Here is a 27895-nt window from a genome sequence, read left to right on the forward strand (position 1 = left end):
TTAGGTTTTGTTTTTATTTTTAGAGGAGGTACTGGAGATTGAACCAAGGACTTCACGCATGCTTAGCATGCACTCCACTACTTGAGCTATACCCTCCCCCATTTTTACAATAACTATCAAAGCTTCAGGTAACACTCTTTGGCACGTACTCCCCATACATACACACCTGCGATGGCTTCTCCAGGGTCAGTGGCAGAGAGGAACCGCACAGGGTGGAGACGATTGGGATTTAATCTTTCTGCCAGAGAACATTCTGACCCACAGCATCAGCTCACTCAGCTTGATGTTACCAAACTAAAATTCTTGCCAATCTGATGAATGAAAATAGCATCATTTTGTCTGTTCACTGGCACATAGTCGGCGCTCAGTATCTATTTGGCGAATGAATGGGTGGATAGATGGTTGAACGAATGACGACTGCTTCTTGCCCACTAAACACACGGAGAGAGTCTCTCCTAAGCCCAGATGGGAAACAAAGGTTGGGGCCCCACCCCATCCAGAGCCCGGCCCCGCCCCCGGGTGCCGCCCCTCCGCCCTCTCGGAGCTCCCATTGGATGGGGCCCGCGGGGCCGACCGGCGGGAGGGGCGGGGCCGGGCCTGGGGCGGGGAGCTGCAGCCGGCGGAGCCTCCCGCCCGCCGGGGCTGGGGTCGCTCTGGCTCGCACTCCCTTCCCCGCCCGCCGCGGCCATGGTGGACGAGCGGAAGGACGAAGCCTACGGTAGGAGCTGCCTCTGCTGGGTTGTGTGGGGGCCTTGTGGGTAGGGGACGTCCGTGATCTTAAACACTCACGCTGCAGGCCGGGGCCCCCCTCCTGCTTCCCGGCCTTGAATTCTGCTCTGCGCAGAGCCCACGCCTCCCTGCTTCCGCCAGGTTGCCCCGCGTCCCCTCTCGGGAGCCCCCGCTCCCGCTCCGGCTGATGGGCCAGGACTCACGGCGCATGCTCCGCCAGGGGAGGTCCCGTTATCTGGGCGGCTCGGATGCAGGGCGGGGGAGGGGAGGTAGAGCAACCGGGGCTGGGAAGAAGACCAGGGCCCCGACCTCCCCAGATCCTCTCCTTTTCCATTCTCCTTTGTACACGTCTTCCTCCTGCGCACTTCCCCCTAGATGTCAGCTGTCCTGGGCTTTTGGTCAGATAGGGAAACTGAGGCCAGACTAGACAGACCGAATGTGGGAGCCCCTTGGGTCTCGCCCTCCATCTAGGGAAGGCGGAAACGAGGGCGCCACCGGCGAAGGGGCAAGAAGAAAGCAGGAAACAATTGAGAAACTTTCCCCTCCCTATACAAAGGGCCGAGGGAGGTGGGGCTAGCTCCCATTTCACGGAGTCTCGGCGACAGGGACCCCCTCCCTTGAACCTCTGAAGGCAGCCTTCCCTCTCGGCCCAGATGAGGCCAAGATGAGGCTTCCTCTCCACCCGCTTTCTAGGGTGCTTTCCTTCCCCTGGTTCCCATGGAGGGGTGATGCGGTCCTCAGTTTCTCCTTTTTCTTCCCCATTTTGGGTTCCCAGGGCTGAGCTGGGCACACGCCCCATGTGGCACTGCCCTGGGGCAGGGGATCCCAACGCCCCTCCTTGTGTGACTGAAACTTCCTGGAAACTGTGAGACTGAAGGGCCTTGGGGAGGGGGCCGGAAACCACTCATAAGCAAGCTTAAACAGGACTAGAGCAGTGCCTCCCTACCCCCAGGGACTGTGGCCTCCAGAGGCTGCAAAGAAACAGATAGGGGAGGCCAGGCTCTCCCTGCCCAGCCCAGCCAAGAGGGAGGCACTGGGACCTGGCAGCCACCCAACTTTTCCCCTCCCTGCTTGAAGCTGCCAGCCCCAACCTCCTGAGGGGCCTCCTTGCTCTTGGTTTTGGCCCAAGCCCCAGACCCTGTGGCTGTCTTTGCTGTGTGTCCCTTGGGTGTGGCTGGCTGTCTCTGATCTGGGATTATCCATCTGGGGTCCTGCCTGCCTGTGGGCAGCACCTGAGAGATCGTTGGTCTCCCTGAGGCAAGGCTGGGGCAGAGTGGACAATGATGGGATTCACCCAGCCTTGAATTTGGCCAAAAGGAGCCAGCCATGGATGGGCCTGAGTAAACCCTCCCAGGTCCTGCCAGGACCACACTGAGACAGGGGACCTACATGCCTAACAGACCTGGTCCTGGGCTCTGGGAGAACATTGCATCAACAAGTATGTACTGAGCATCCTACAGGCAGCATCCAGACAGAGGCAACACAGCAGTGAACAAAGCGGAAAAATCCTTGAATGAGTAGGTAATTTTAGGTTGTTGTCAGTGTAGTGAGGCAATGAACAGGACACTGTGTGTGTGTGTATGTGTAGGGTCATCTGGGATTATTTTAGGCGACCAAAGGCTGGAGGTTGAGCCAGCCGTGGGAAGATCTGAGAGAAGTGTGATCTAGGGAGTGAGAACAGCAAACAAAGCACGCAGTTGCTTAATGATTTATCTCTATGAGGCCCAGGGGAGCGTGAGATGGAGACTTCAGCTGGGTCTTGCAGTCAGGCCCTCACTTCCTCTAGAGGGACCACATTGCTTGAATCCTCCAAGTTGTGTGTTGGGGGGGTGGTCCTTGCTTAATTTGTACATGGTCCATTCTCATCAGACCCAAAAACTGAGGGCCGTCATGCTGCCCTGTGAAGTCTTTGCCAGATAACGGGGAGCTTTCCTTTGGGAACAATGTGCAAAGAGTGGCTCAGGTATCCTTCCCTTGTACCCTAGTGCCTTCCCATCAGTCACCAAGAACTTAGGGGGTAATGTCAGACACACATAGGTTCAAATCCTTGTTCTGACACAGATGAGCTCTGTGGCCATGGGTGAGTTGGTGACCTCTCTGAAATTCCATATCCTCATCAGTAGGGCTGGGCAGACCATGCTGACTGGTGGGAAGTGTTTTGCACACTGCCAGGTGACCTCTACGTGCTCCAAGGCCTCTGGGACTGGGGATACTGGGGATATGGATTTTCTGTGAGCTGATGGAGAGGCAGCCCTCTGTCGGGGCGTATACTTAGACTGGACTGATCAGGACAGAAAGTTCCCTCCCTAGCAGACACCTTATCTAGAGGAAAGCAGCATCTCTGAGGAAGCCAGGAAATGGCTCCTGGCCCCAGCGGATGTCAGCAAGGGGCACTGCCTAACTTCTCAGCCCACCCTTGGCATGAGCAGCATGGAAAAAGATTCTAGGTAACCTAAAACAATAGACTGATGGGGTGAGGGAACACTAAGGGGAAAAGAGTAATGGTGCTTGTTTAAAAAGTAGATTCCATGGCCCCATTCACTAGAGAATTCAACTCAGCCAGCAGCAGGGAGCTGGCATCTGAGTTTTTAGAAAACATTATCAGGAGAGGGTATTGTTAATTGCAACTTTTTTTTGGAAAGAGATAATACATTCACATGCTTCAAAAAAAAAAAGATACAAAAGACTTTATAGCTTTATGAAATCTGCTTCCTGCTCCCTCTCCCAATATCACACTTCTTTCTTGCAGTATATCTGCAAGGCAACTTGTTGTGTTTTCTTCCAGGGTCTAGGCCTTAGACCTTCTCATGCAACTACACATATTCTTTATTTAGTGGCTCCACCCCCCGTTTTACAAAAATGTTAAGAAACCCTTAAAGTGCTAGCTTTGTGAGGCAAGAATGCATATCTGTTTAGTTTGAAGGTGTATCCACAGTGTCTGTCACATGGTAACAAAGTCGGTGCTCAACAGATAATTTTGTTGAACGAAAAGTTGTGTGTTTCACATTTTCACATTGTGTTGCTTTTTTTTTTTTTTTTTTTTTTTTTTTTTTGCTTAATGTATTGGAGGTGATCTCTCCCTCACATCAGTGCCTGGAAACCTCCTCAGTCTTTTGGGACAGTTGCATTAAGTTGTGCATTTGTGGGTGGACCATCTTAAATTGAACCAATCAAGGGGAATATTTTGAAATTTTTATTGAAGTAGAAAATTTGTACATAAAAGGGTACACACATGTCAGCAGTACCCAGGTCAGAAAAAAAACATTACCAGCCCCCAGAGGTCCCTTATGCCCAAGGACGGCCTATTAGTATTATGATTATTTTTATTTTTGTGTGTGTGGTTAAAAAACATAACAAAATTTCCCATCTTAACCATTTTTAAGTTCAGTAGTGTTAAGTATTTTTATACTGTTGCACTGTGGCCTGTTTTTGTAAAGCCAATGGATTGAGTGGCTCTTACATTTTTAAATGGTTCTTAAAAGAATATGTGACAGAGATGATATGTGAACCACAAAACTTAAAATCTTTAATATCTGGGGGTAGGGTACAGGTCAGTGGTAGAGTGCATGCGTAGCATACATGAGGTCCTGGGTTCAATCCCCAGTACCTCCACTAAAAAAAGACAAAAATAAATAGTTAAAAAAACCTTTAATATCTGGCCCTTAGAATAAATTTGCAGATGTCAAGTAAGGCCTTTCTCATCGCCCCTAGAAAGTTCTCTCCTGCCTCTTTCCAGTCAATCCCCAAAGGGAGGCTTATTGTTTATTTTTTTTAATGGAGGCACTGGGAATTGAACCCAGGACCTCATGCGAACTAAGCATACACTCTACCACTGAGCTATTACCCTCTCCTCCCCAAGCTTATTTTTAAATCAGATTTTAAACTCTTACATAACAAAATTAATATATTCTCTCTGTTGGGGTGGGGGAGGCTGAAAATTAAAAATAAGCCCTCAACCGCACAGATTTTAGCCTTCCCTGTGAAAGAACCCCTCACATACCCTCAGCTAGCTGTCCCCAGCTCAGAGGTAACACAGCCAAGAAGTCTCTTTCCCGAGCTTAGACTATTCATTTCTTTGTGTATATGTGGCATCTGTATCTTTTTTTAAAGCTCCTCAGGCTGGTTTACTGAGAAACGGTACTGTTCCTAGGGTGGGATACTATGTTGGCTTGTAAAAAGATGCAGTATGTCTAACCTTGCTGTTGGGGAAACAAAGTCCAATGATGTCAGTCTGTGAAATAGCAAAGTGGGAAACAGCGTGTGTAACAAAACAGTGGGGTAAGGGATAAACAGCTACATATCTGCTTATGTATGTAGACATTTTCTGGAAGGAGGAAAGGGAAACCAGTGAGAGGAACTGCTCCCAATGTGAGGAAGTGTGGGCTCTGGGCCAGGGGTGAGAGGGAGAGTGATTTTTCTTAGTCTAAAGGCTTGTGCTGCCAGAAGTTGTTTGTTGTTGTTGTTGTTTAATCTTGATAAGCATGCAGATTACTTAACGTAAACAAGTTCATTGATAACCTCCTTCAGCAAACATTGGTCCCAAGTGCCAGGTTCGACCCTGGAGATACAGCAGGCAATGCGCTTGCCAGGAACTGACATTCTCGCAAGGGATCCACATACTAAGATGACTGAGGAAAATTCTGAGACTATCAGAGAAGGGCTCTGGAGAAAAGTGTAGCCAGAAGGAAGGGTGGGAGTGATCTAAAGGGCCCGGAGGCAGGGTTTAAAATTTCAAATCAGTGGATCAGAGAAGGCCACATACTGACCTGACTAATGGAATAAGAAAGAGAGTCATGTTTCAGGCAGCGGGCAAAGCCTGTGCAAAGGTCCTGGGGTGGGGGAGTGTGTCTAGTATGTTTGAGGAGCCCTGAGGAGGTCTACGTGGCTGGAGTGGAGAGGCTGAGATATAGAATGGCAGGAGGTGAGGGCAGAGAAGGGATGGGCAGAGTGGACAGGGCCTTGTGCACCCCCGGAAGACTTGGGTTTTTGTTCCGAGAGAGATAGGAGTCATTGAATTCTGAGCAGAGGAGGGACCTGACCTGACTCGGGCTCACAAGGGCCCTCTGGCCTCTAGGGTGCAATGGCAGAAGCCAGGCGACCAGCCCAGAAGTGATAGCATTGGTCAGGGGGCATGAATTGCCTTTACCAAGGTGCTAAATAAATGAACAGACATACAAAAAAAGCAAACCAGAGTTCTGACTCTCAGCTGGGTTCTGGAACCCAGCATTGACTGTGTTCCAGTCCCAGCTCCATTCTTTTTTCCTTTTTTAAATTGAAGTATAGTTGATTTACAATTATGTTGTGTTAGTTTCAGGTGTACAGCAAAAGCAAAGTAATTCAGATTTTTATATACATATTCTTTTTCTGATTCTTTTCCATTATAGATTATTACAAGATATTGAATATAGTTCCCTGTGCTATACAGTAGATCCTTGTTATCTATTTTATTTTAAAATTTTTTAAAAGGTCATTTCAGGTTGTTTTTTCTCTTTTTATTTATTTATATTTTATCATTCCATTTATTTTTATTTTGGGGGAGGTAATTATATTTATTTATTTTCAATGGAGGCATGGAGATTGAACCCAGGACCTCGTGCATGCTAAGCACACACTCTTCCACTGAGCTGTACCCTCCTCCTGTCTATTTTATATATAGAAGTGTGTATATGTTAGTCCCAAACTCTTCATTTATTCCTCCCCCACACCTGCTCCATTGTTCCCAGCTCTGTACCAGCACAGACCCTTTCATGTATCCCTGAACCTTTTGTGTCTGTACCTTTCATATATCTGAGCCTGTCTCTCCGTCTAGAAAATGGAGTTAAAGTGTCCGCTCCCTCTCAGGTCTACCTCAAGGGACCAGTGAACTCCTGCAGGTCTAGCACTCCACTGGAGCTGGGTCTATGGTAAATGCCCGGTTAATCGGAGTTCTTTGCAGAGTACACAGCTGAGGAGCAGGAGCAGAGTTCAAAATCCCAGTTCCCACTGACTGGGTGATTTCAGACAAGTCATGAAGCATCTCTGGGCCTCTGTTTCTCCATTATGCCATCTACCCTCAGAGCCTCATTGTAGGAATCAAATGAGTTCCTGGAAGGAAATGTCTGCTTCAGTGCCCAGCAAACAGTAGTGCTCTATTTCTTGCTCCCAGCATTGCTGTCAGTGGAGTCACTTCTAGTTTTCCTACCCAGATGCTGTCCCCAAACCTTTTGTCAAAGGGACTTATCTGGGCAGCTGGGATGTCCATTACCCATGCACAGATTTCTGGGAAGGCGGGGTAAGCCAGCCTGGCTGCGTGGGCGAGGCCTGGGGCTGCTGCAGGCCTTGTGGACTTGGCCTGTAACCAGAAGCCTCGGGGGCTGGGTGCCACTTGATGTCCTGGCACGAGGATCGTGACCAGGCAGCCTCTCTCTGTTCTCTTATCTCCTACGCCCATTGAACTGGGTGGGCCGGCCATCCTGCCCAGCCAGGCCTGAACCCAAGGGCTGCCTCCCCTCCCCAAACCTGGTCTTATAGCCCAACTTTCTGAGACCTTCTCCCCCACCATTGTCACATCTCTCCCAGCATCTGCCAACGAAGAGGCTTGGGTTGGAGCCAGCAGGGCCTTGATTCGATGCACAGCTCACCAGCTATGTGGTTGGAACACAAGGCCTCAGTTTACCCCCTCTGTCAAATGGGGCCTCATTCCTAGTTAGCGTTTCTGGAAGCCTTGGACCCCAGACCTGTGCTGATTTGTTTTTTCTGCATCAGGTCCTGGCAATACCTACCAGGAAATGCAAACTTGAGTCCCATTCTCCACATGGGAAAATGGCAGTCTGGAGAGGGAGAGGGCTTGTCAATCCCCCCCCCCCAGTGTTGAGGGGGATGAATGACACGTCTTACCACTTCTGGTCGTTGTCAGCAGAGCCCATGAAGCAGGGTGGCGCAGACTTGGGCTCAACACATGTCAGTTCACTGCCTAGAGACCAGGGGGCAATAAACTTCTGTAAAGGGCCAGAGAGTAAATATTTCCAGCTCTAAGGGCTCCATATAGTCTCTTATCACTGCTGCTCAAGTCTGCCATAGGCAATAGACAACATGACAGCGAGCAGCCTGGACAAGATGAGAAGGAATGAGCGTGGCTCTGGGCCAAGAGAATTAGACTTACGGCCCCTGACATTTGAAATTTCACATGAAGACGTCGTCTTCTTTTCATGTTTTTCAGTTATTTAAAAATGGAAAGACTGGTGGAGGGAGAAATAATTGGGAGCTTGGGATTGGCAGATACAAACTGCTATGTACAGGATAGATAAAATAAGGTCCTACTGTAGAGCACAGAACTATATTCAATAGGTTGCAGTAACCTGTAGTGAGAAAGAATATGGCCAGGTGGAGGGTGTAGCTCAGTGGTAGAGTGTGTGCTTAGTTAGCATGCACGAGGTCCTGGGTTCAATCCCCCATATGGCCATTAAAGTAAATAAATCTTATTACCTCCCCCTCCAAAAAAAATGAAAAAGAATTATGTGTATATGTATATATATATATATATATATATATATATATATATATATATATGACTGAATCAGCAGTTACAAACATTCCAACACAGATAAATGAATCACTATGCTGACACCAGAAACTGATACAACATTGTAAATTTAAAAAAAAAATTTTTTTAATAGAAAGACCATTCTTAGCTTTGAGCCCTATGAAAACACGGTGGATGGATTGCCCCATGGGGGATGGTTTGCGAACCCTGGCCTGAATGATTAACACACTGTGGTAGGCAGCATAACAGTGCCCCCAAAGATGTCCGCACCCTAATTCCTGGAACCTGTTACTCTGTTACCTCACACGGCAAAAGGGAATTTGCACATGAGATTAAATTTAGGATCGTGAGATGGGGAGATGAATCCAGGCTCATCCAGGTGGGCCCAAGAACAAGTTTCCTTATAAAGAAAAGAGAGCTCAGATATATGCCCAGGAGTGAAATTGCTGGGCCATATGGTGTTTCTGTTTTTAGGTTTTTGAGAAACCTCCATATTGTTTTCCATAGTCGCTGCACCAATTTACATTCCCGCCAACAGTTACAAGGGTTCCCTTTTCTCCACATCCTTGCCAACATTTGTTATTTGTGTTCTTTTTGATGATGGCCACTCTGACAGGTGTGAGATAATATGTCATTGTGATTTTGATTTGCATTTCCCTGATACTAGTGATGTTGAGCAACTTTTCATGTTCCTGTTGGCCATCTGCATTTCCTCTTGTGGAAAAATGTCTGTTCAGTTCTTCTGCCCATATTTTAAGAGTCTCATGCTCTACCGACCGAGCTAGCTGGGTAGGCTCTGCCCATATTTTAAATGGCTTGGTTGGTTGTTGGTTTGCTTTTTAATTGAAGTACAGTTGATTTAAAATGTATTAGTTTCTGGCGTACAGCATGGATGGAATCATGCTAAGTGAAATAAGTCAGACAGAGAAAGATAAATACTGTAAGATACCACTTAACATGCGAAAATCTAAAAAAATACAGCAAACTAGTGAATGTAACAGAAAAGAAACAGACTCACAGATGTAGAGAAGGAAATAGTGGTTACCAGTGGGGAGAGGGAAGGGGGCGGAGCAAGATGGAGGGGGGAGGAGTAAGAGGTACAAACTATCAGGTATAAAATAAGCTACAAGGATGTATTGTACAACATGGGGAATGTAGCCAATATTTTATAATAACTGTAAATGGAGTGTAACCTTTGAAAATTGTGGGTTACTATATTGTATGCCTGTAACATATATAATATTGTACATCAACTATATTTCAATTTTTTAAAATATATTGTAATATAAGTATATAAATAAAGAAAAAAGAAAAAAAAGACGGAGGGTGAAGGTATAGCTCAGTGGTAGAGCATGTACTCAGCATGCGAGAGGTACTGGGTTCAATCCCCAGAACCTCCAGTAAAAATAAATAAATAAATAAACCTGGTTACCTACCCACCCCCACAAAAAAAAAGGAATTAAAAAAGAAAGAAAAGAGGGAGGCAGGGGAGTCAGAGGAGGAGACCTAACAAGGGAGAAGATTCTCCGAGACTGCAGAAGGCTTGCAGCCTGGCCAGCACCTTGATTTTGGCCCAGTGAGATTTACTTTGGATGTCTGACCTCTGGAACCTGGAGATAATAAATTTGTGTTGTTTTTAAGCTGCCAAATTGGTGGTCACAGCTTACAGCCATAGGAACCTCGTATAAGCACTAACTCGGGAGCAGGGTGGCCTGGCTCTGTGGCTCACCAGCTTTGTGGCCCCAGCATGTTATGTCTCTCTGGGCCTCAGTTTTCACATCTGTCAAATGGGATCAACCCACAAAGTTGCTGTAAGGGTGAATTGAGGTAAACCGTGTAATGTTTCTGAAGAGCATCTGGCACTCAGTAAACCAGTGACAGAGAGGCACTGGGGCATTGTTGCAAAGATACAGCAAGTTTCCACCCTGCAGGGTTTGAATCAGGCTCAATTATCAAACCATTAGGATTCGCTTTGCCCCTCCCTCTGTCTCCCCTTGGCTAATGTTAAAATGAGAGCTAATGGAACTCATCAGATGACAGTACCAATGTTCCCTCTTATATTTCCTGAGCCACCCACAAGGCAAGGCCCTGAGCCAAGGCTACACCAGGCGCCTAGCTCTGCATCTTTAATTCCATCTGACAAGTTCACACTACAAGGCCATAGCTCAACTGTCCCAGCCACAGCCACCAAATTTCCCTGAGAACTGATGGAGACTTCGCCTCTCCAGCCTGAACATGCTGTCATGCTCCTGCTCAAATACCCTCAGTGGCTCCCATTCACCCATCAAAACTGGAGTAGGGACCCACCACTTGTTGCTAGGGTACTGGGCATGCAGGTTCCTCTCCCTGACCTTCGGTTTTCTCTGTTGAAAAATGGCTTGTTAATAGGAGTGCCTATTTGGTAAAGAGCCCTGAGCCAGGGTCTGAAAGGTATTCCTTGGTTAGCACAAGCCGTTCTTATCTGACGGCTCCCACTGCCAATCTGGCTGCTATTTGGCTGATACTAGAAACCTCCTGAGCTGCCTTCTCTCTCCTCCACCCATCTTACTGGTCTCACCTCTTATCAGAAGGTTGAAATATGCTCTTGTGTTTTCCCTTCATACTTGTGATGGTTTTCAGTTTTCTACATTTGCATGATTAATCCACATGGAATTTGTTTTGCAAGGTGTTGGAGGTGGAGTTAACTTCATTTTCTTCCAAATGCAAAGTCAAAGCTAGTGACTGCTTATCCTTTCCCTGCCAGCTAGAAATTCCACACTTAATATATATTAAATTCTTATATGTATAAAATTTGCAAATTAATATGGGCACCTGGAAAACTCTAAGCTGCTTTTTTTTCCCTTGCTTTAAAAAAAATTTTTTTTAATGGAGGTACTGGGGATTGAAAACCCCACACATGTTAAGCACATGCTCTACCACTGAGCTATCCCCCATCCCCTTTAAGCTGCATTTTTATTTTCAGTTTTAGCTATGCATACATGGATTATATGCTGTGGTTATTCATTTAACAAACCCTGACTGCCGGCCTGTTCTATGCCAGGTGCTGTGCTGGGTGCTGGAGACATAGTTCTGAACAAAACGGACATCAGTCCCTGCCCTGTGCAGTAAACATGCGGGCAGACAGTAAACAACCAATATATAAATGAATGGTGTTAGGTGGTAAGAAACAAAATGAAACAGGGTAACAGGGGAAAGGGGGAAAGGGCGCTGTCTTAGGACGGTCAGAGAAAGTCTCTGAGGAGGTGATGTTTGAGCAGAGGTATGAAGAAGGTGGAGTCACGTAGATGTCTCACGGGGAAGAGCTTTCTAGGTGGAGGGAACAGCCATTGCAGAGGTGCTGAAGGGAGACTGTGCCTGGTGAGCTTGTGTATGGCCAGGAGGCCAGCGAGGCTGGAACAGAGCGAGAGGAGAGTGAAGGAGGTGAGGTCAGGGAGGTGACAAGGAGAGCAGGCAGGGCCTCGTGGGCTGCAGGGAGGACTTGGGCTTTTCCTCAGAGTGAGATGGGAGTCTCCTCCGGGTTCGGGGCAGAGGAGGGATGTGCCCTGACTTGGGTGTTTACAGGCTCCTCTGGCCGCTGTTGGGGGAACAGTGCGGGACAAGAGTGGGAGCTGCACTGTCCAGACAGGAGATGACAGCCGTGTGACAAGGGTGGGGGCTGAGGAGAGGGTGAGAAATAGTTGGATTCTAGACAAATTCTGAAGGCAAAGCTGATATAAAGCAGAGAGGTATCCCAGGTTTCCAGCCTGAGCACTTCTGACTTGGGGCAGCTTGGGGGACACGCAAGGGCTTGATGTGGCCATGCTGAGTGGGAGGTGCCCATGAGACCCCTTGTGGGGTTCTGGCAGGCAGAGTCACAGGGACATGCAGCTCGGGGTGAGGCCCTCCCCAAAGGTCCACATTTTTAAAAAAAATTTTTGAGAAGGAGATTGTTAGGTTTACTTATTTATTTTTGGAGGAGGTACTGGGATGGAACCCAGGACCTTGTGTATGCTAAGCATGCGCTCTACCACTTGAGCTATGCCCTCCCTACTCCCAGGGGTCCACATTTGGGCATCATCAGGGTGGAGCTGGTGGTTGAAGGCCTGCGTCTGCCAGTGTGTCCCCAGGGGACCGAGTATATCTGGGAAGAGGAGAGGCTGTGGCCTGGGCACCGCTCGGACTGGGTGGGACTGTGGCAACCAGAGGACTACTTTGGGAGGCCTGGTCACTCAAGGGCATGGCTTTGAGCCTGGGGCCTTGACTGTCTGTTTGCTCAAGCCTGTGGGCCAGGGGGCAGGTGGGCCTCCACAGCTGGAAGCCACTAGGAGGGGGAGGTGACGTTTCTCTAAGGACAAGCTGAGTTGGTGACCAGAGCCCCACCAGGGGGTGCCTGACTCTGAGGCAGCAGCTACAATTAAGCACCAACTGTATATAACCACACTTAGACCCTTGCTTGCTGTATGCTCTGTATAGTTGGTTGTACTGTAAATATACAACTGGGCCCAAGGGTTGTTGAGAGATGCAGTGAGAACAGGCACATGATGAAGGGAGGATACAGCCGTGGGGGCTGTGTACTCCCACACAAGCTGTGCAACCCCACACTGACTATATACCTTCCACCAGCTGTATACCACTACCCTACTGTATATCCCACACTGATTAAACACCCCTAACTGTATACCTCCATGTGGGCTATATGCCCCATGTTGGCAGTACCCCCATACCTACTGTATACCCCCACATCCGCTGAACTCCCCTACACTGACAATATAGTGCATCTGCGCTAGCTGAATATCTCCTAGTACCCGTACCTAGTTTTGGCTGATTTTGCCTTTATGCTTTAGCCCCATATCACAATTGAGGAAACTGAGGCTCAGGGAAAGGAAGGCACTGGCCTGAATATCCTCTGGCTCAAATGCACCCAGAAGGATGTCAGCTCCACCAGGACAGACCCACAAGACTGGGTCTCTCTCATTTGCCCCTGTTCCTGGTGCCCAGCCAGTAGGCACTCAGTAAATACTTGTTCTCCAAAACAGTGGCTTCAGGATTATCGACTGTGGGGGTGTGCAGGGATGGCTAGCGCAGGTGTGTAGCCTCAGGGGCCACAGAGGGACCAGAGCCAGGCAGGGATGTGACATGGGGACTGTAAGTCGCCGTTTTAAAGAGACTGGCGATGTGGATTTTTAAATAGACTACAAATATTTAACTCCTGGCATTTAATTTTTTTAAGAATGCAGACCTGAAGAAACAAACACCCTCCCCACCACCACCACTGGTTTGAGAGTTTTCAGCCTGAATAGGCTATAATTGGTTGTTTGAGTTCAGCAAAACCAACTGCCGGTTTTGTGGCGCCTGGCTAGAGATTTAACCTCCTTGTGCCTCAGCTTCCGTACCTGGAGAATGGGACAATTATCAGGCGCCTTCCAGGGTGGAGGGTTGTTCTAGGCGGTGTCGCCTGGTGGGTGGTGGGGGGAACCCAGGCCACGGAGCGCTGCCTCAGGGTGCCCGGGGTGGGGGCCGGGCGGCGGGCGGGGAGGGCTAAATCCGGCCCGGCGGGTGAGTGGCGGGAGCAGCTGCCGCCCCGCCCGGCCCCCTCCTCCTTCCCTGCCTCCCTCCGTTTCGCGGTCCAGTCTGTCCGGAGGCAGCCGCTCCACTAGGGCCGGTCTGACCGGTTTGGGCCGCCCCTCCCGGCTCTTTGCTGGGAGGAGCCGCCGCCAGTCGGTCCCTCGGTCCCTCCCTCGGGACGCCCGCGCGTCGGGACCCGAGGGCCAAGCGGGCACGGGAGCAGGCGGGCGGCCGGCGGGGCTGGGCACCTGCAGGGATGGCGGGCGAGCGGCAGCACTACTACGGGAAGCACGGTAGGCAGCGCCCGCCGCCCGCACCCGGGTCTGGCAACTTGGAGGGGGCAGCGGGAGGACGAGGATGGGGGCTGAGGGGCGAGCGGAATTTCAGATCTCTTCCTGTAGGCCCCTCATCATCACCTGCCAGCATCCCTCACCCCAGTCTTCACCCGGAGGCCCCTCCAAACTCCGTCCTCCGAAGAGCCTCGTTGCCACCTCCCTAGTACTCCTGTGGGAACCTTCCAGATCCTATTTTGGACCCTCCCCTCTCCACCGGGCTCGCTGGCGGCCCCCTTTCCAGCCCCCTCCCAGTGAGTGGTCGCCAGTTGATAGAAAATCCGCAGGATCTCTGAATCTTACTCCTCCCGTGGCCAAAGACACCCCTAGGGACCTCTGGGGAAGGGTGATCTCCCAGTCCCATCTTGGTCCGTCTGGCTGATTTTCAGGAACACCACAGAAGTATGACCCCGCCTTCAAAGGACCCATTTACAACAGGTAAGGGCTCTGGGCTCCTGGGAGGGGAGGGGTCTCTGCTAACACTGCCTCCACCCCTGTTTCTTTACACACAGCTCCACATCTGTTCGCCAACGAACTAGTGATTAATATTTGCAACTTAACGATAAAGAAACTTAAAGATAAAAGAACAATAAGAAAAACTTCCTTAATATACAAAGAGTCTTTACAAATGAACTTTTAAAATTCAAGCAAAAGACTGGAACAGATCATTTATAGAACAAGAAATGCTGTCGAAAATGGAGTTAATGGAGAAATGAATGCTCAAACTCACTGAAAAGTAATGGAAAGTAACACAAAACAATAACCAAATAGAATTTCCCTGTCACAGATTGGCAGAGGTTAAAAATATTCTCTCACGCACACACACACATGCACACACACATACATAGCAGACTGACACACTAGAATATACAGAAGTAGAAATATAATGTTATAAATCACTGTTACATCAATTAAGAAAAAAGATTGACTTATAGTCTGCTCTGAAACTAGTTGATAGTCTTTTTTGGAGGGAACTTAGAAATGCAATTTTTTTTTTAATGTTCAGTTCTTTGTTTTAGCAATTAAAATTCTAGGAAAATAATTCTCCTACTAAACCTTGCATACATGGACAAAAATGTATGATACTGCTGCCTTTTTGAAAATGGTGAAAACCAACAATCTGGGTTGCATCTTTTGGAACTAGTTAGATACTAGTTACAACAGTGCATCCTTAGGTTATAATATTACACAGCTGGTAAAATGTACTTGAGCCTTTCTAAGTAGTGATGTGGATCCATCTCTTTAAAAAATTTGTTTTGTTTCTTTAAAAACTTTTTTTAATTAAATCTTTTTTTTCTTTTGGATCCCTCTCAATTTAGTAAGTGAAAAAATAAGACATAAACAGTGAATGTATCATGCTTGAATTAAATTTAAAAAAAATTTTTTTGGAGGTAATTAGGTTTACTTATTTATTTATATATTTATTTTTAGAGGAGTAACTGGGGATTGAACCCAGGACCTTGTGCATGCTAAACATGTGCTCTATCACTTGAGCTATACCCTCACCAGCAAAAAAAAAATTTTTTTGGAAAACATTTGTACCAATAAATAAAGGGCTCACAATAAACCATTAATAGAGGTTACTCATGGTAAGGTGAATTCTATGGGAGACATTTCTTAATTACATACATTCCTGTATGGTTTAAATTTTATCATGTTCACATTTGATCTTATGATAAAGAAATAGTTTTAAAAAATTGAGTAGATGCTAACATGGTTTGTGAAACATGTTTTTTTTTTCATTTTTCTTCCAGTTTTATTGAGATATAATTGATATATAGTACTGTGTAAGTTTAAGGTATACAGCATAATGATTTCATTTCCAAATATCATGATTATCATAATAAGTTAAGTGAACATCCATTATCTCATAGATAGAAAAGAAAAGAAAAAGAAAGAATATGTTTCCTTTTGAGAAAGTCTTATGGATGAGACCTCTTAGGATTTACTCTCTTAACAACTTTTGTATATAACCTACAGCAGTGTTAATGGTTTTAATCATGTTGTACATTATATCCCCGGTACTTATTTATCTTATAACTGGAAATTTGTACCTTTTGATCACCTTCATCCAATGCCCCCCTGCCCTTCCTCTGGTAACCACAAATATGATCTCTTTTTCTATGAATTTTGTTTGAAGTATAATTGACCTACATCACTATGTTAGTTCCTGGTGCATAACATAGTGATACATTGTTTCTACATATTGCAAAATGATCACCACAAAATAGCTTAAATTTTAAAAACATTGATATGTAATGCTGGTAAAGATGTGGGGAAATGGGCACTCAATCCAAAGAGAGCTGAACATTGCTGCAACCTGCTTTGAGGACAATATAGCATTAGGTATTAAAATTTATTTTGAGGGATGTTTGAGTTATAACTAACATAATATACTAATTTCAGGTATACAACATAGTAATTTGATATTTTTATACATTATGAAATGGTCACTGCAATAAGGCCAGTTACCATCTGTAACCATACAGAGTTGTTACAGTATTATTTACTATATTCCTGATGTGTATATTATATCTCCATGACATTTATTTTATACTTGGAAGTTTGCACCTTTAATCCCCTTCACCTGTTTCCTCTGTCCCCCCTACCTCCCCTTTGATGACTGCCAGTTTGTTCTCTGCATCTATGAGTCTGTTTCTGTTTTGTTTTGTTTGTTCATTTGTTTTGTTTTTTAGATTTTACATATAACATACATTGTTTCTCTCTGACTTATTTCACTTGGCATTATATCCTCCAAGTCCATTCCATGTTGCTGCAAATAGCAAGATTTCACTCTTTTTAATGGCTGAGTAGTATTCCATTATATATTATATGTGTTATATATTACATTCCTATATATGTATATATATGCACTACTTCTTCTTTGTTCATTCTTCTATCGATGGGCACTTGAGTTGCTTCTATATCTTGACAATTGTAACTAGTGCTGCAGTGAAAGGTGTTAACATTTAAAATACACGTGCCCTTTGACCCTTCAGGAACATGTGTCCAAATAGCCCTTGGATATGTGTATGTGTGCAAGGTAGGATGAATTCATGATATACAGGACACCAGTACTCCCACCCTGATGTGGTCCCTTGCTCCCCAGGGGCTGCACAGATATCATTTGCTGTGTGTTCCTCCTCCTGGCCATTGTGGGCTATGTGGCTGTAGGCATCATAGGTGAGCAGAGGAGGGGAGGGTATTGGGGTTCCAGGGTGGGAGGGCAAGCCTAGCCTCTGGGGCAGAGTGGGGCTGGTGCTAAGGGGTGGCAGTGCCTCAGCATCCCTGGATCCCTCCACAGCTTGGACCCATGGGGACCCTCGAAAGGTGATCTACCCCACTGATAGCCGAGGCGAGTTCTGCGGGCAGAAGGGCACAAAAAACGCGTGAGTCTGTCTCCTTGGCGCCTGCTGGGGCTGGGGAGGAATGGGTGAGAGACCTTTATCAGCACTGGGGAGAAGGTTCTAGGTTTCCCCCACCTCCATCCATCCACTAGTTTGATCAACAAGTATTTATAAAACTCCCACCATCACCAGCCTCTGCTCTAGGACACAGCACTAAATGAGACATTCAGAGCCTTGTCCTCTGCTGGCCCACATATTAGGGGGAAGACAGAGAGGAGATAGTCCCCAGTCTGATGTCAGGTGGTGATGAACAGGTGAGGTAAAGAGCAGGTTTAATCTAAGCTGTGCCATTCCCTGGATGTGTGACCTATGACAAGTGTCTCAACCTCTCTGGGCCTCATTTTCCTCATCTCTGAAGTGGGGATCATGAGAGTCTCACCCTCATGGGGCTGTTGTGATGGTTAGATGAGCCAATACATGTCCAGTGCTTACAACAGCACCCAGCATGGAGTTGCTGCTACTGTTGTTGTTGTTTTCATTAAGGTATATTACACAGGCTGACTAAGAAGTCTTGACAGTTTCCATCTCCCTTCCCCAACCCCAGGAACAAACCCTACCTGTTTTATTTCAACATTGTGAAGTGTGCCAGCCCTCTGGTCCTGCTGGAATTCCAGTGTCCCACCCCACAGGTAACTTGTCCCCTCCCAGCCTCTTTCCCGTCCCCTCACCCCTCCTTCCATCATCAGGTCCTTTTCCTTCTATAGCCGGAGCTTCTCTCACAGTCCGTTCTTTCTCCCTGGTGAATCCCAGGCCTTTCTCTCTCCCTGGTGAATAAGGGGGGGGAGGTGGAACCTCTGTCTTGAGAGGGGATCAGGTGTCCGTTCTGACCCTACCCAATCCTGCCTTCTGCCCTTCCAAGATCTGTGTGGAGAAATGCCCCAACCGTTACCTCACCTACCTGAATGCTCACAAATCCCAGGACTTTGAATACTACAAGCAGTTCTGTGTGCCTGGCTTTAAGAACAACAAGGTAAGCGGGTGGCTGTCCTTGGAGCCCGGGCAGGGGCAGGTAGAGAGTGCCGACCTGCAGAATTAACCCACTCCCTCTCTCTTGGCAGGGTGTGGCTGAGGTGCTCCGGGATGGCGACTGCCCCGCTGTCCTCACCCCCAGCAAACCCTGTGAGTCTGGGGTCCCATGAGCTCAGGTGGTCCCGTGAGCTCAGGAGGGGCATGGGGAGGTTTCAGGGGCTCAGCCTGACTGGTCCCATCCCCTGCTCCATGCAGTGGCCCAGCGATGCTTCCCTGCCATCCATACCCACAAAGGGGTCCTTATGGTGGGCAACGAGACGACCTATGAGGATGGACTCGGTGCTCGGAAAAACATTACGGAGCTGGTGGAAGGCGCCAAGTGAGGACCATAACCTACCATGCCCACATCACGTTTCTTGGGTGGGACAGGGCATCCCCTGGGGCTGGCCCAGGAAGGGAGGCAGGTCTGACCTAATCCTCGTCTGTCTTCCCCCAGGAAGGCCAATGGAGTCCTGGAGGCCCGACAGTTGGCCATGCGGATATTTGAAGATTACACCGTCTCCTGGTACTGGATTGTCATGTAAGTGGAGAGAGAAGGTAGCCCTCCCTGGGCTGCCCTGTCTGAGACTGGTGAGGGGAAAGGGTCCGCTCATGCCCTCATTTTATCCCCCAGAGGCCTGGTCATCGCCATGGTGATAAGCCTCCTGTTCATCGTCCTGCTCCGCTTCTTGGCTGGCATTATGGTCTGGGTGATGATCGTCATGGTGATTCTGGTGCTGGGCTATGGTGCGTCTCTTCTTCCCTGCGCCCTCCCCTCCCCACCGTCTGCAAAATGCCTAGGCCCTTTGAGCTGTCAGTGGCCCATGGAGAATCTTCTCCTGAGCCATCAGGCATCCTCCATCTTTGATCTGAAATATTTGTGAAGATGTTTATCTCAACTTTGTTTATGAGAGCAGACCCTTGGAAATAACCTCAGTGCTCATCCCTGCGAGATGGGTTAAATCATAATCTTCCAAAATAGGAGGGGATCTGTATTTCATCGAAGAGTAAAGGCCTTCTCAAGCAGACCATTTAGCACGGTGGTTAAGGCCATATGCTGTGACACTAGGAAGTCCAGGGTTTCAAACACTGGCTCTGCCAATTCCTTGCTCTGTGACCTTGGGCGAGAGACTCAACTTTTCCATGCTTCAATTTCCTCCTCTATAAAATGGGCATAATTAGTATTTACTTGTTAGGATGCTTAATGAGAAGAAGATAGTGTCCAGGAGAAATGGAGGAGGGCCCTGGAGATCTGAGGCCTGTGGAACCCAGAGGCCGTGCTCAGAACCCAGTGCCTCCTGTTCTGTTTATTTATTTAAACTTTCCAGGAGGAAAGATGCCAGACATGCAACCCAATCAGAGGATACAGATGTTAAAATATTCATATTAATAGTGGCTTCTGTCTGGGTGCTGGCAGTTTAGGTGACTCATTTTTTGGTACTTATCTGTATTTTATAATTTTCTTCTACAGAGAGTTAAGGAGAATTCTGAAAATTCCTAAAGCTGCCCCACTGAATGTTAGCACCCATATCCTCCCCCGTCACCCATGAATCATTATACAAGGGGGCAAAGTGGTCAGTAAAGTCTCAGACCACACAGTATCCTGACATTCATTCATTTAATGAGTGACTACTGTTTTCTGGGCAGTTTTCTAGGTCCTGGGCTTAGCAGGCATAGCAATGAATAAAACAGGACAAATCCTTACTCTCATGGGGCTTAGATTCCTGAGGATATGGGCAAGATGGACAAGAAACCTACCAGAAATCCTCTTGGATGTCAAAGCAGTGAAGGGAGATGAGAAATCAGAGTGTGAGAGGGTCTGATTCTACATGGGAGAAGGGATCCTAGAAGGTCTCATGAGGTGACATTTGAGCAGAGATTGGAGGATGTGAGGGACCCTGTTGCAGAGAGACTGTACCAGGCAGTGGGAACAGCAAGTACAAAGGCCCTGAGGCAGGAGCAAGCAGTGGCAACCCTTCTCAGCCTTGGTTTTTGTTTCTGTTAAATGGGAGTGGCTTTGTACCTGCTTTGCAACACTGGGGAGCAGTTGGTGGGCTGAGGGCAGTCGTAGCACAGTGGTTCCCCCATGCAGGAATATTTCATTGCTACATGGAGTACGCTCGACTGCGTGGTGAGGCCGGCTCCGACATCTCCCTGGTGGACCTTGGCTTCCAGACAGACCTCCGCGTATACCTGCACTTGCGCCAGACCTGGATGGCCTTCAGTGAGTCCCAGCTCCCCACTCCTGCCCCCAGTGAGACCTGGGTGGGGATCCCAGGCAGGTAGCAGATTCGGTCACCCTCTGCCCCCTGCAGTGATCATTCTGAGCATCCTCGAGGTTATTATCATCCTGTTGCTCATCTTTCTACGGAAGAGAATTCTCATCGCCATTGCACTCATCAAAGAAGCCAGCAGGTGGGTGCCAGGGTGTCAGGGGATCAGGCTAGGGTGGTCCCAGGGCTGCTCTGGCCTTGATGCCTGTGTCTCTGCTCCTCCACAGGGCTGTGGGATACGTCATGTGCTCCTTGCTGTACCCACTGGTCACCTTCTTCCTGCTGTGTCTTTGCATCGCCTACTGGGCTAGCACTGCTATGTATCCACTGTCAGACCCCGATCTCCCACCCTGGGGGTGGCTAAGTGCCTAACTTGGAGGTGACCTGCAGCTTGAGGACAAGGCCGGAACGTGGTGGGGGAATGGATTCTTCCCCAGGTGCCCCTGGAATCCCTAATCCCAGACCTTGGGTTCCTTAACAAGCCTCCAGCTTCCTGTCCACTTCCAACGAAGCCGTCTATAAGATCTTCAGTGACACTGCCTGCTCAGTTGCTGGGAAAACCTGCAACCCTGAGGTGGGTGTTCGGAGGTGGGGGGATGGCTATTTCCCTAGCAGCCCACAGATGATCTGAAGCCTCTCATCTCCACTTGGGACCATTGAACAAACATTTGGTGTCTGCTGTATGTCCTGTGCTGGATGTTGGGGGCATGGAAGGGAAGGATTCAACCTGGCAGCTGCCCCCACCCAAGTGCTGAACCACCCACCTTTCTCTCCCTTGACTTCATTTCCTGCTCCCACACCCTTCTCTTAACCCTAATGGCCAGTTCTTGCTTCTAGAACCCCTTCCTTGCTTTTCACAAGGCCCTAACCTGACCCCTGTGGTCCTCATACTGATGTCTGCCACTCATGATCTGTCCACATGGTCACTCCATTGAGCCCCGAGATAGCCTGTGCCACCTCACTGATGCCCATTGAAACCATGAACCCTAATCTTTCTTCTAGAACCCCTTTTGCAAGCCCCTATCCTAAGCCCCCAATCTCTTGACTTAACTCTGATCCTTATGACTCCCGTCCCACCCTACTGTCTACCTGATCAGGACCTGATGCCCAGAGCCCACTCTGAACCCCAGCCCCTATGATGTGACTCTGTGTCCCTCCCACAGACCTTCCCCTCCTCCAACGAATCCCGCCTGTGCCCTGGTGCCTACTGTCAGTTCGCCTTTTATGGTGGTGAGTCAAATTACCATCGAGCCCTCCTGGGCCTGCAGATTTTCAATGTCTTCATGTTCTTCTGGCTGGCCAACTTCGTGCTGGCGCTGGGCCAGGTCACGCTGGCTGGGGCCTTCGCCTCTTACTACTGGGCCCTGAACAAGCCGGATGACCTACCTGCCTTCCCGCTCTTCTCTGCCTTCGGCCGGGCGCTCAGGTGGGGTCCCAGATGGGCTGGGAGTGGGAGTGAGACGGAATGGAAGAGTCTTGGCCTAGCCACTGACCACCCCCTTGGCCCAAAGGTATCATACAGGCTCCCTGGCCTTTGGTGCCCTCATCCTGGCCATTGTGCAGATCATCCGAGTGATGCTGGAATACTTGGATCAGCGCCTGAAAGGTATGGCCCACATGTGGTTGGACCTGACTCCCATAGTAGGCGGGGCTAAGGGGCAGGTTGGGATTGGTTCTTGTGTGGGGGTGGGGTTAAGATGGTGAGGCAGGGATTGGTTCCTGCCAAAGAGGGGGAAAGGGTGGGGCTGAGGGGCTTGAGTGATTGGTTCCTATGATGGAGGCGTGGCTGAGAGCCCAATGAGTGGTGTTCATATTGCTGAGGAGGCAGGAACAAGAGTCCTGAACCACCACTGGCTTCTGAAGAGAGGGTTGGGATGGGATTGGTTGACCTTTTGGGTAGAGCCAGAGAAGCATCAAGAATTGACTTCTGTCAAAAAAAAGAATTGGCTTCTGTCAGGAAGGTGGGGCTGGGGTGGTGTTGTGGGTTGTCTTTGAGCCCTGTCTTGGAGACTGGGCTGAGTGCCCCTTTTTAAAAAGGGGGGCGGGGCTGAGGGTCCCAGCCCAGGTTAGTTCCTACTAGGGTGTGGGGCAGGACCCCAAGGGTCCTGGATCAAGTCTCTTCTCACCTTCTCTTGGAGAAGGTGGGCTCTGAGTCCAGGGCTGTAGCAAGTTCCTGTAAGGAGGAGGTCTGGGGGGTGTCTTACCAGGCTAGTGGGGTCCCCTCTCACCGCTGCATCCCTCCCCTGTCTGCCAGCTGCGGAGAACAAGTTTGCCAAGTTCCTCATGACCTGTCTCAAATGCTGTTTCTGGTGCCTGGAGAAATTCATCAAATTCCTCAACAGAAATGCCTACATCATGGTGAGTAGGCCTGGGACCAGGAAGTAATCCCGCAGCTCCTGCTGGGTGGGAGAAGCCCTGATTTCCCACCCGGTGGGCCTGATTCATCCCTCCCACCTCCCTCCAGATTGCCATCTATGGCACCAACTTCTGCACCTCGGCCAGAAATGCCTTCTTCCTGCTCATGAGAAACATCATCAGGTCAGGGAAAACACCCTCTCAGCAACTCCCTCCTCCTCAGGGCTCTGAATCATCATTCATGCCTGCTTCCCTCTGTCCCCTGCAGAGTGGCCGTCCTGGACAAAGTTACTGACTTCCTCTTCCTGTTGGGCAAACTTCTGATCGTGGGTAGCGTGGGTGAGTGCCGCTTACCCAGCCTGTCCAGCTGCAGGGAGCCTGTTGGGGACACTTGTGAACTGCTTTTGGGCCCCCACATTTTCTGTGATGAGTATCTTCTCCCCTGGGGTCTTGTTGTGGGGGCTACTTCCTTTATCCAGAACCCTCATCCCTCTCCAGGAATCCTGGCTTTCTTCTTCTTCACCCATCGAATCAGGATCGTGCAGGACACAGCACCACCCCTCAATTACTACTGGGTCCCTATATTGGTATGAACCTTTGGGGATGGACAGGGGTCTGGGGAGAAGGAGTTGTTGGAACTCGCCTGGCCTCCTTTGACTAGACAGATATGGATCGGCAGGAAGGGTATAGCTCAGTGGTAGAGCACATGCTTAGCATGCACAAAGTCCTGGGTTCAATCCCAAGAACCTCCACTAAAAACAAAAACAAATAATAATAATAATAAGAAGAAGAAGAAGAAGAAGAAGAAGAAGATATCTAAATAAACCTAATTACCTTCCCCCCTTCAAAAAATAAACAGATGTGGATGGGGTTCAGAGGCGGGGAACTGGTGATTAATTCAGGCCACAAACATTTATTAAATGCGTCCTCTGTTCCAGGCATGAGATGGACCTTTTCCTTTATGAGGAAAGAGGCCTTACCGTGCAGGAATAAGTAAACATTAGTTGATGCTGATGTGTGATTGCAAACTTGTATGTGCCGCAGGGCAGAATTACAGGGAACTGACTATTAGAGCTTGTGGTGGAAGATTTGGGCAGGCGTGGGAGTCCGGGGGCTTCACCCTGAAAGTTACGTCACATCTAAGATCTGAAGGCAATGCAGGCAACATCCAAGCAGAGGGGACGTGCAGGGACTATGCCAGGAACAGTGAGCAAATCAATGTGGCTGGTGTGGAGGTAGTGAAGGGATGAGGATGTGGAGATAGGGGCAGGGAGGTGATGAGGCCGTGGATGGGTTAAGGCATCACTCAAAGGGCAGTACGGTATCTGAGAGCAGGCCTTGGGGCCCAGTGTCCTAGATTTTTATCTTCATTCTCTATTTGCTAGTTCTAAGATGAGTGACTATGGCCAAGTTATTTAATCTCTGAAGTCCACTCACTTCAGCCCGTAAATGTTTACAGGTACCTAGCAAGGTTCTGTGAGTCTCCAAATGTCCGGGGATCTAGCAATAAATGGGATAGACACAGACTAGTGTTAAACCTGTCATGTCTTAAACTTGCATAAAATTGGAGCCAGAGGAAGGCCTCAGAGGAGGGGCTTATCAGCAAGGAAATGGCGAGACTCCAACCCAGGAGGGTTGCCTTAGGCAGGAGCAGGGGTGGGAACAGCTTGTCTCTCCTGTCCAGACGGTGATCATCGGCTCCTACCTGATTGCGCACGGCTTCTTCAGCGTCTACGGAATGTGTGTGGATACACTGTTCCTCTGTTTCTGTGAGTGACCCCTCCCCTGACCCTCGATGGTCCCTGACTCCCTTCTCCCCGTTGGGCAGAACATCTCCCTCCGATGGGGCTACACGTTGGCATGCCTGGTGCCCCCAGCCACCCCAGGGCCTGATTGTCCCTCATCCTAGGGCCCCGGCATGCCCCCATGGCTTCCCTCTGCACTCAGAGCTGCTCCATCCTATTGTCCCCGGGTCCAGGCTGTGGCTGGAACTCTCTGCCCCTGGGCCCTCAGCTTTGGAGTTTCTGGCTTTGTTGGGGGGATCTGTGGCTGCCACTAACTCTGGTCTCTCCATCTGTCTGTTTTGTTTTTTTGTTGTTGTTTTCTTTTGTTTTTGTTTTCTCTTTTCTCTGCCTCTCCTCCATGCCTGCTGGCTTCCCTGTTCTTCCCTGCCTCCCTCCTCCCCTCCCTTCCTGACTACCCCACTTTCCTCCTGCTGGTTCCTGGGGGGAGCCCAGGTGAGGACCTGGAAAGGAATGACGGCTCTCAGGAGCGACCCTACTTCATGTCGCCCGAGCTGAGAGACATCCTGTTGAAGGGGAGTGCGGAGGAGGGGAAGCGGGCCGACGTGGAGGAGTAGAAGGGGAGGCTGGCTTGGGGGCCAGGCAGGCCTCCTCGTTTCCTCCCTGTAGACCCGGGGTGCATGTGGGGGCTTCCTGGCCTGGGAGTGGGGAGCGAGTGTGTGTCCCGTTCCCAGTCTGCCACCTCCCATCCCCGTGTTTCTTGCTTCCTAACCCTCTGAGGCTTCTCTGTGGCCCCCGTCCGCCCGCCCTGTCCCCGGAGGCCCCTGCCCGTGGGCCCTGCTCACACCGCCTGCTCTGGGGCCTCTCTCTGCAGTGGAGGACCTGGAGAGGAACGATGGCACGGCCGAGAGGCCTTACTTCATGTCTCCCACCCTCAAGAGGCTTTTGAAAAAGACCAACAAGAAGCCGGCAGAGTCCTAAATGCCCCGCCCTCCCACACCTCCCCGGAAGTCTCACAGCGGGTGCTCGGCAGCCGGATCAGAACCCCGGCCCCTCGGGCTTACCTGATGTCCTATCACTGCCGCCCCTTCCCGCCCCCCATCATCCAGTTACCACCAGTTTCCGGGAACCTGGAGGATTGGGGCATCTCCCTATGCCAAGGGCCAGTTGGAGTTTTCACGGTGGCCCCCCCAAGACAGTGCAATGAGTCTCTTCAGCCCCCGGCTCAGATAAGAAGCCCAGCGAGGGGGTTGGCCTCTGTCCTCTGCCTCCCGCATCCTGTCTCCCTCTTATGACAGGACAACATTTGCATCTGCAGGAGCGGTGGCCATAGTCAGCTCAAGCTTCTAAGGCCCCCCCCCATTCACTTATGTGCTCTGACCAGGATGCCAGGACCCTCTCCAGGGCTGAGCAGCTGGCTACTTGCCACTCCAGGAATTTCTTTATTATTTTTTTTTCAGCCTGGACTTGCATTAAAGGGTCTATTAACTTTTTTCTGTCTTCACGGCTGAGCTGGGGCTGCTAAGGAATGCTTTCCGATGTCCCTTCCTTGGATGTGACGGGGTGGGAGTGTGTGTGCCCAGGTGGGGGTGTCCCCTGGCACAGGAGGCAGTAGCGGGAGATGTTGTTGGGAGAAGAGGGAGTGGGACTGTTGGGGGAGGGCGGCTGGTGTGGAGCAGGAGGGAGGAGGTTGCTAATAACTGCTTAATGGAAACCTGCTGGCTGGCTGGCTGGCGGGGTTGGACCGAATTTCCCCCTTTTCTATGCCAGTTATTGACACAGCTCTCTTTGTAAGAGAGAAAAGAAACTGAATCCACTGAAGGGAGGATTTCAGGGGGAGAGGAGATGGGCAAATGGGGCCTCCCTGCCCAGTCACCTCGCCTTGAGTGTAATTTGCCAAATTTGTTAAACTCAGGGGAACTGGTGTCCCAGTTCCCCCTTCGCCATATCCCAAGGCCCCCGGATCTGGGATCCCAGAGAGAGAGAAGTCCCAGCCTGGGGTTTCTGTCTCCTGTGCCTGCTGCCCCTCCTCCCCCATTCTGTCTGCACACCCCTACATGTAACTGCATTCCAACCACTAATAAAGTGCCTATTGTACAGAGCCTGGGCCTGGAGTGTTTGTTGGGGGAGTGGGAGGCTAGTGGGGAACCCCAGCTTTAACTGCCCTGGGATCCTCTGAGCTGGGGCGACTCTCCCCAGGGGAAGGAGGGAGGGCAGGAAGCCCTCTGTCTGCTGGCCCGTCTCCACCTAAATTCCACCCTGCAGGCAGCTCAAGTTTCTCCTGAACAGATGCCCTTTATTAGGTTCTGATTTGTAGACTCCAGAAGGCTGCAATGACCTGCCTACCTTCTCGGCACAAAGCCTGGACACGTGCCCCCAGGCCTGCTTTGTCCCCGTCCTGGGCAAAGGCATCTGGGACCCACAGTCTAGTCCAGGGGCTTCAAACCTGCAAAGCCATCCTACCCTGCTGCCTGGAGGCTCACTACTGCCCCCTGGTGCCAGCTGTCTGTCACAGTCGCTTCTGGGCCAACTGCCCAACCATGTTAACTGCCTTTCTCCCCGCAACCAACATCCCTGACCCCGGAATTTCTTCTGGAATAGCTACCATTTGGGGAGAAATTCTTACCTGCACACATGCTCTCCCCACTCATTAATTAAGGCAGGGAAGTTGGGCAATGTGTCTCAGGTTGTCCAGTAGAAAAGGAGCTGAGAAGTTCGTCTCCTTGATCCCAAAGCCCTCACCCTCTACCCTGTACAGACAGGGTTTGCTTGTTCACCTAGGTCTTTGAGTTTGTTCTTTCTTACTCCCAGCTCCTGTTAGCCCTGCCTCCAAAATGACTATTCAACTTGCCCACTTCTCCCCAGATCTTCAGCTCCCAGCCCTCATTATCACTCCCTGAGACCAGTGCAGTCTGTTGTCCTGGTCCCCAGCTCCTGTCATCCACCCCTTCACTGTTTCCCCCATAGGCACAGAAGGGAGCCT

At 49.5% G+C, this 27895-nt stretch overlaps 1 protein-coding gene across 4 annotated transcripts; it reads left to right on the plus strand.

The window, feature by feature from the left end:
* Positions 1–589: 589 nt before the first annotated feature.
* Positions 590–27014, plus strand: SLC44A2 (solute carrier family 44 member 2 (CTL2 blood group)). Of its 4 annotated transcripts, none has more exons than XM_072947689.1 (22): positions 590–718; positions 14517–14565; positions 17237–17310; positions 17432–17516; positions 18079–18163; positions 18394–18504; positions 18593–18653; positions 18759–18882; positions 19000–19083; positions 19177–19289; positions 20635–20766; positions 20858–20957; positions 21043–21135; positions 21305–21389; positions 21979–22241; positions 22327–22421; positions 23070–23173; positions 23280–23353; positions 23439–23509; positions 23669–23757; positions 24855–24939; positions 25408–27014. In XM_072947689.1, the coding sequence occupies exons 1-22, from the start codon at positions 688–690 to the stop codon at positions 25527–25529; spliced, it is 2130 nt and encodes a 709-aa protein (XP_072803790.1). In that variant the 5' UTR covers positions 590–687; the 3' UTR covers positions 25530–27014. The 4 variants fall into 4 exon arrangements, with proteins under 4 accessions (XP_072803790.1, XP_072803791.1, XP_072803789.1 ...); XM_072947690.1 differs by having other exon boundaries at positions 25787–27014; XM_072947688.1 differs by lacking the exon at positions 590–718 and adding an exon at positions 13873–14088.
* Positions 27015–27895: the final 881 nt, after the last annotated feature.

Source organism: Vicugna pacos, chromosome 22, assembly GCF_048564905.1.
Source record: "Vicugna pacos chromosome 22, VicPac4, whole genome shotgun sequence".
In the NCBI taxonomy this organism is placed as follows: domain Eukaryota; kingdom Metazoa; phylum Chordata; class Mammalia; order Artiodactyla; family Camelidae; genus Vicugna; species Vicugna pacos.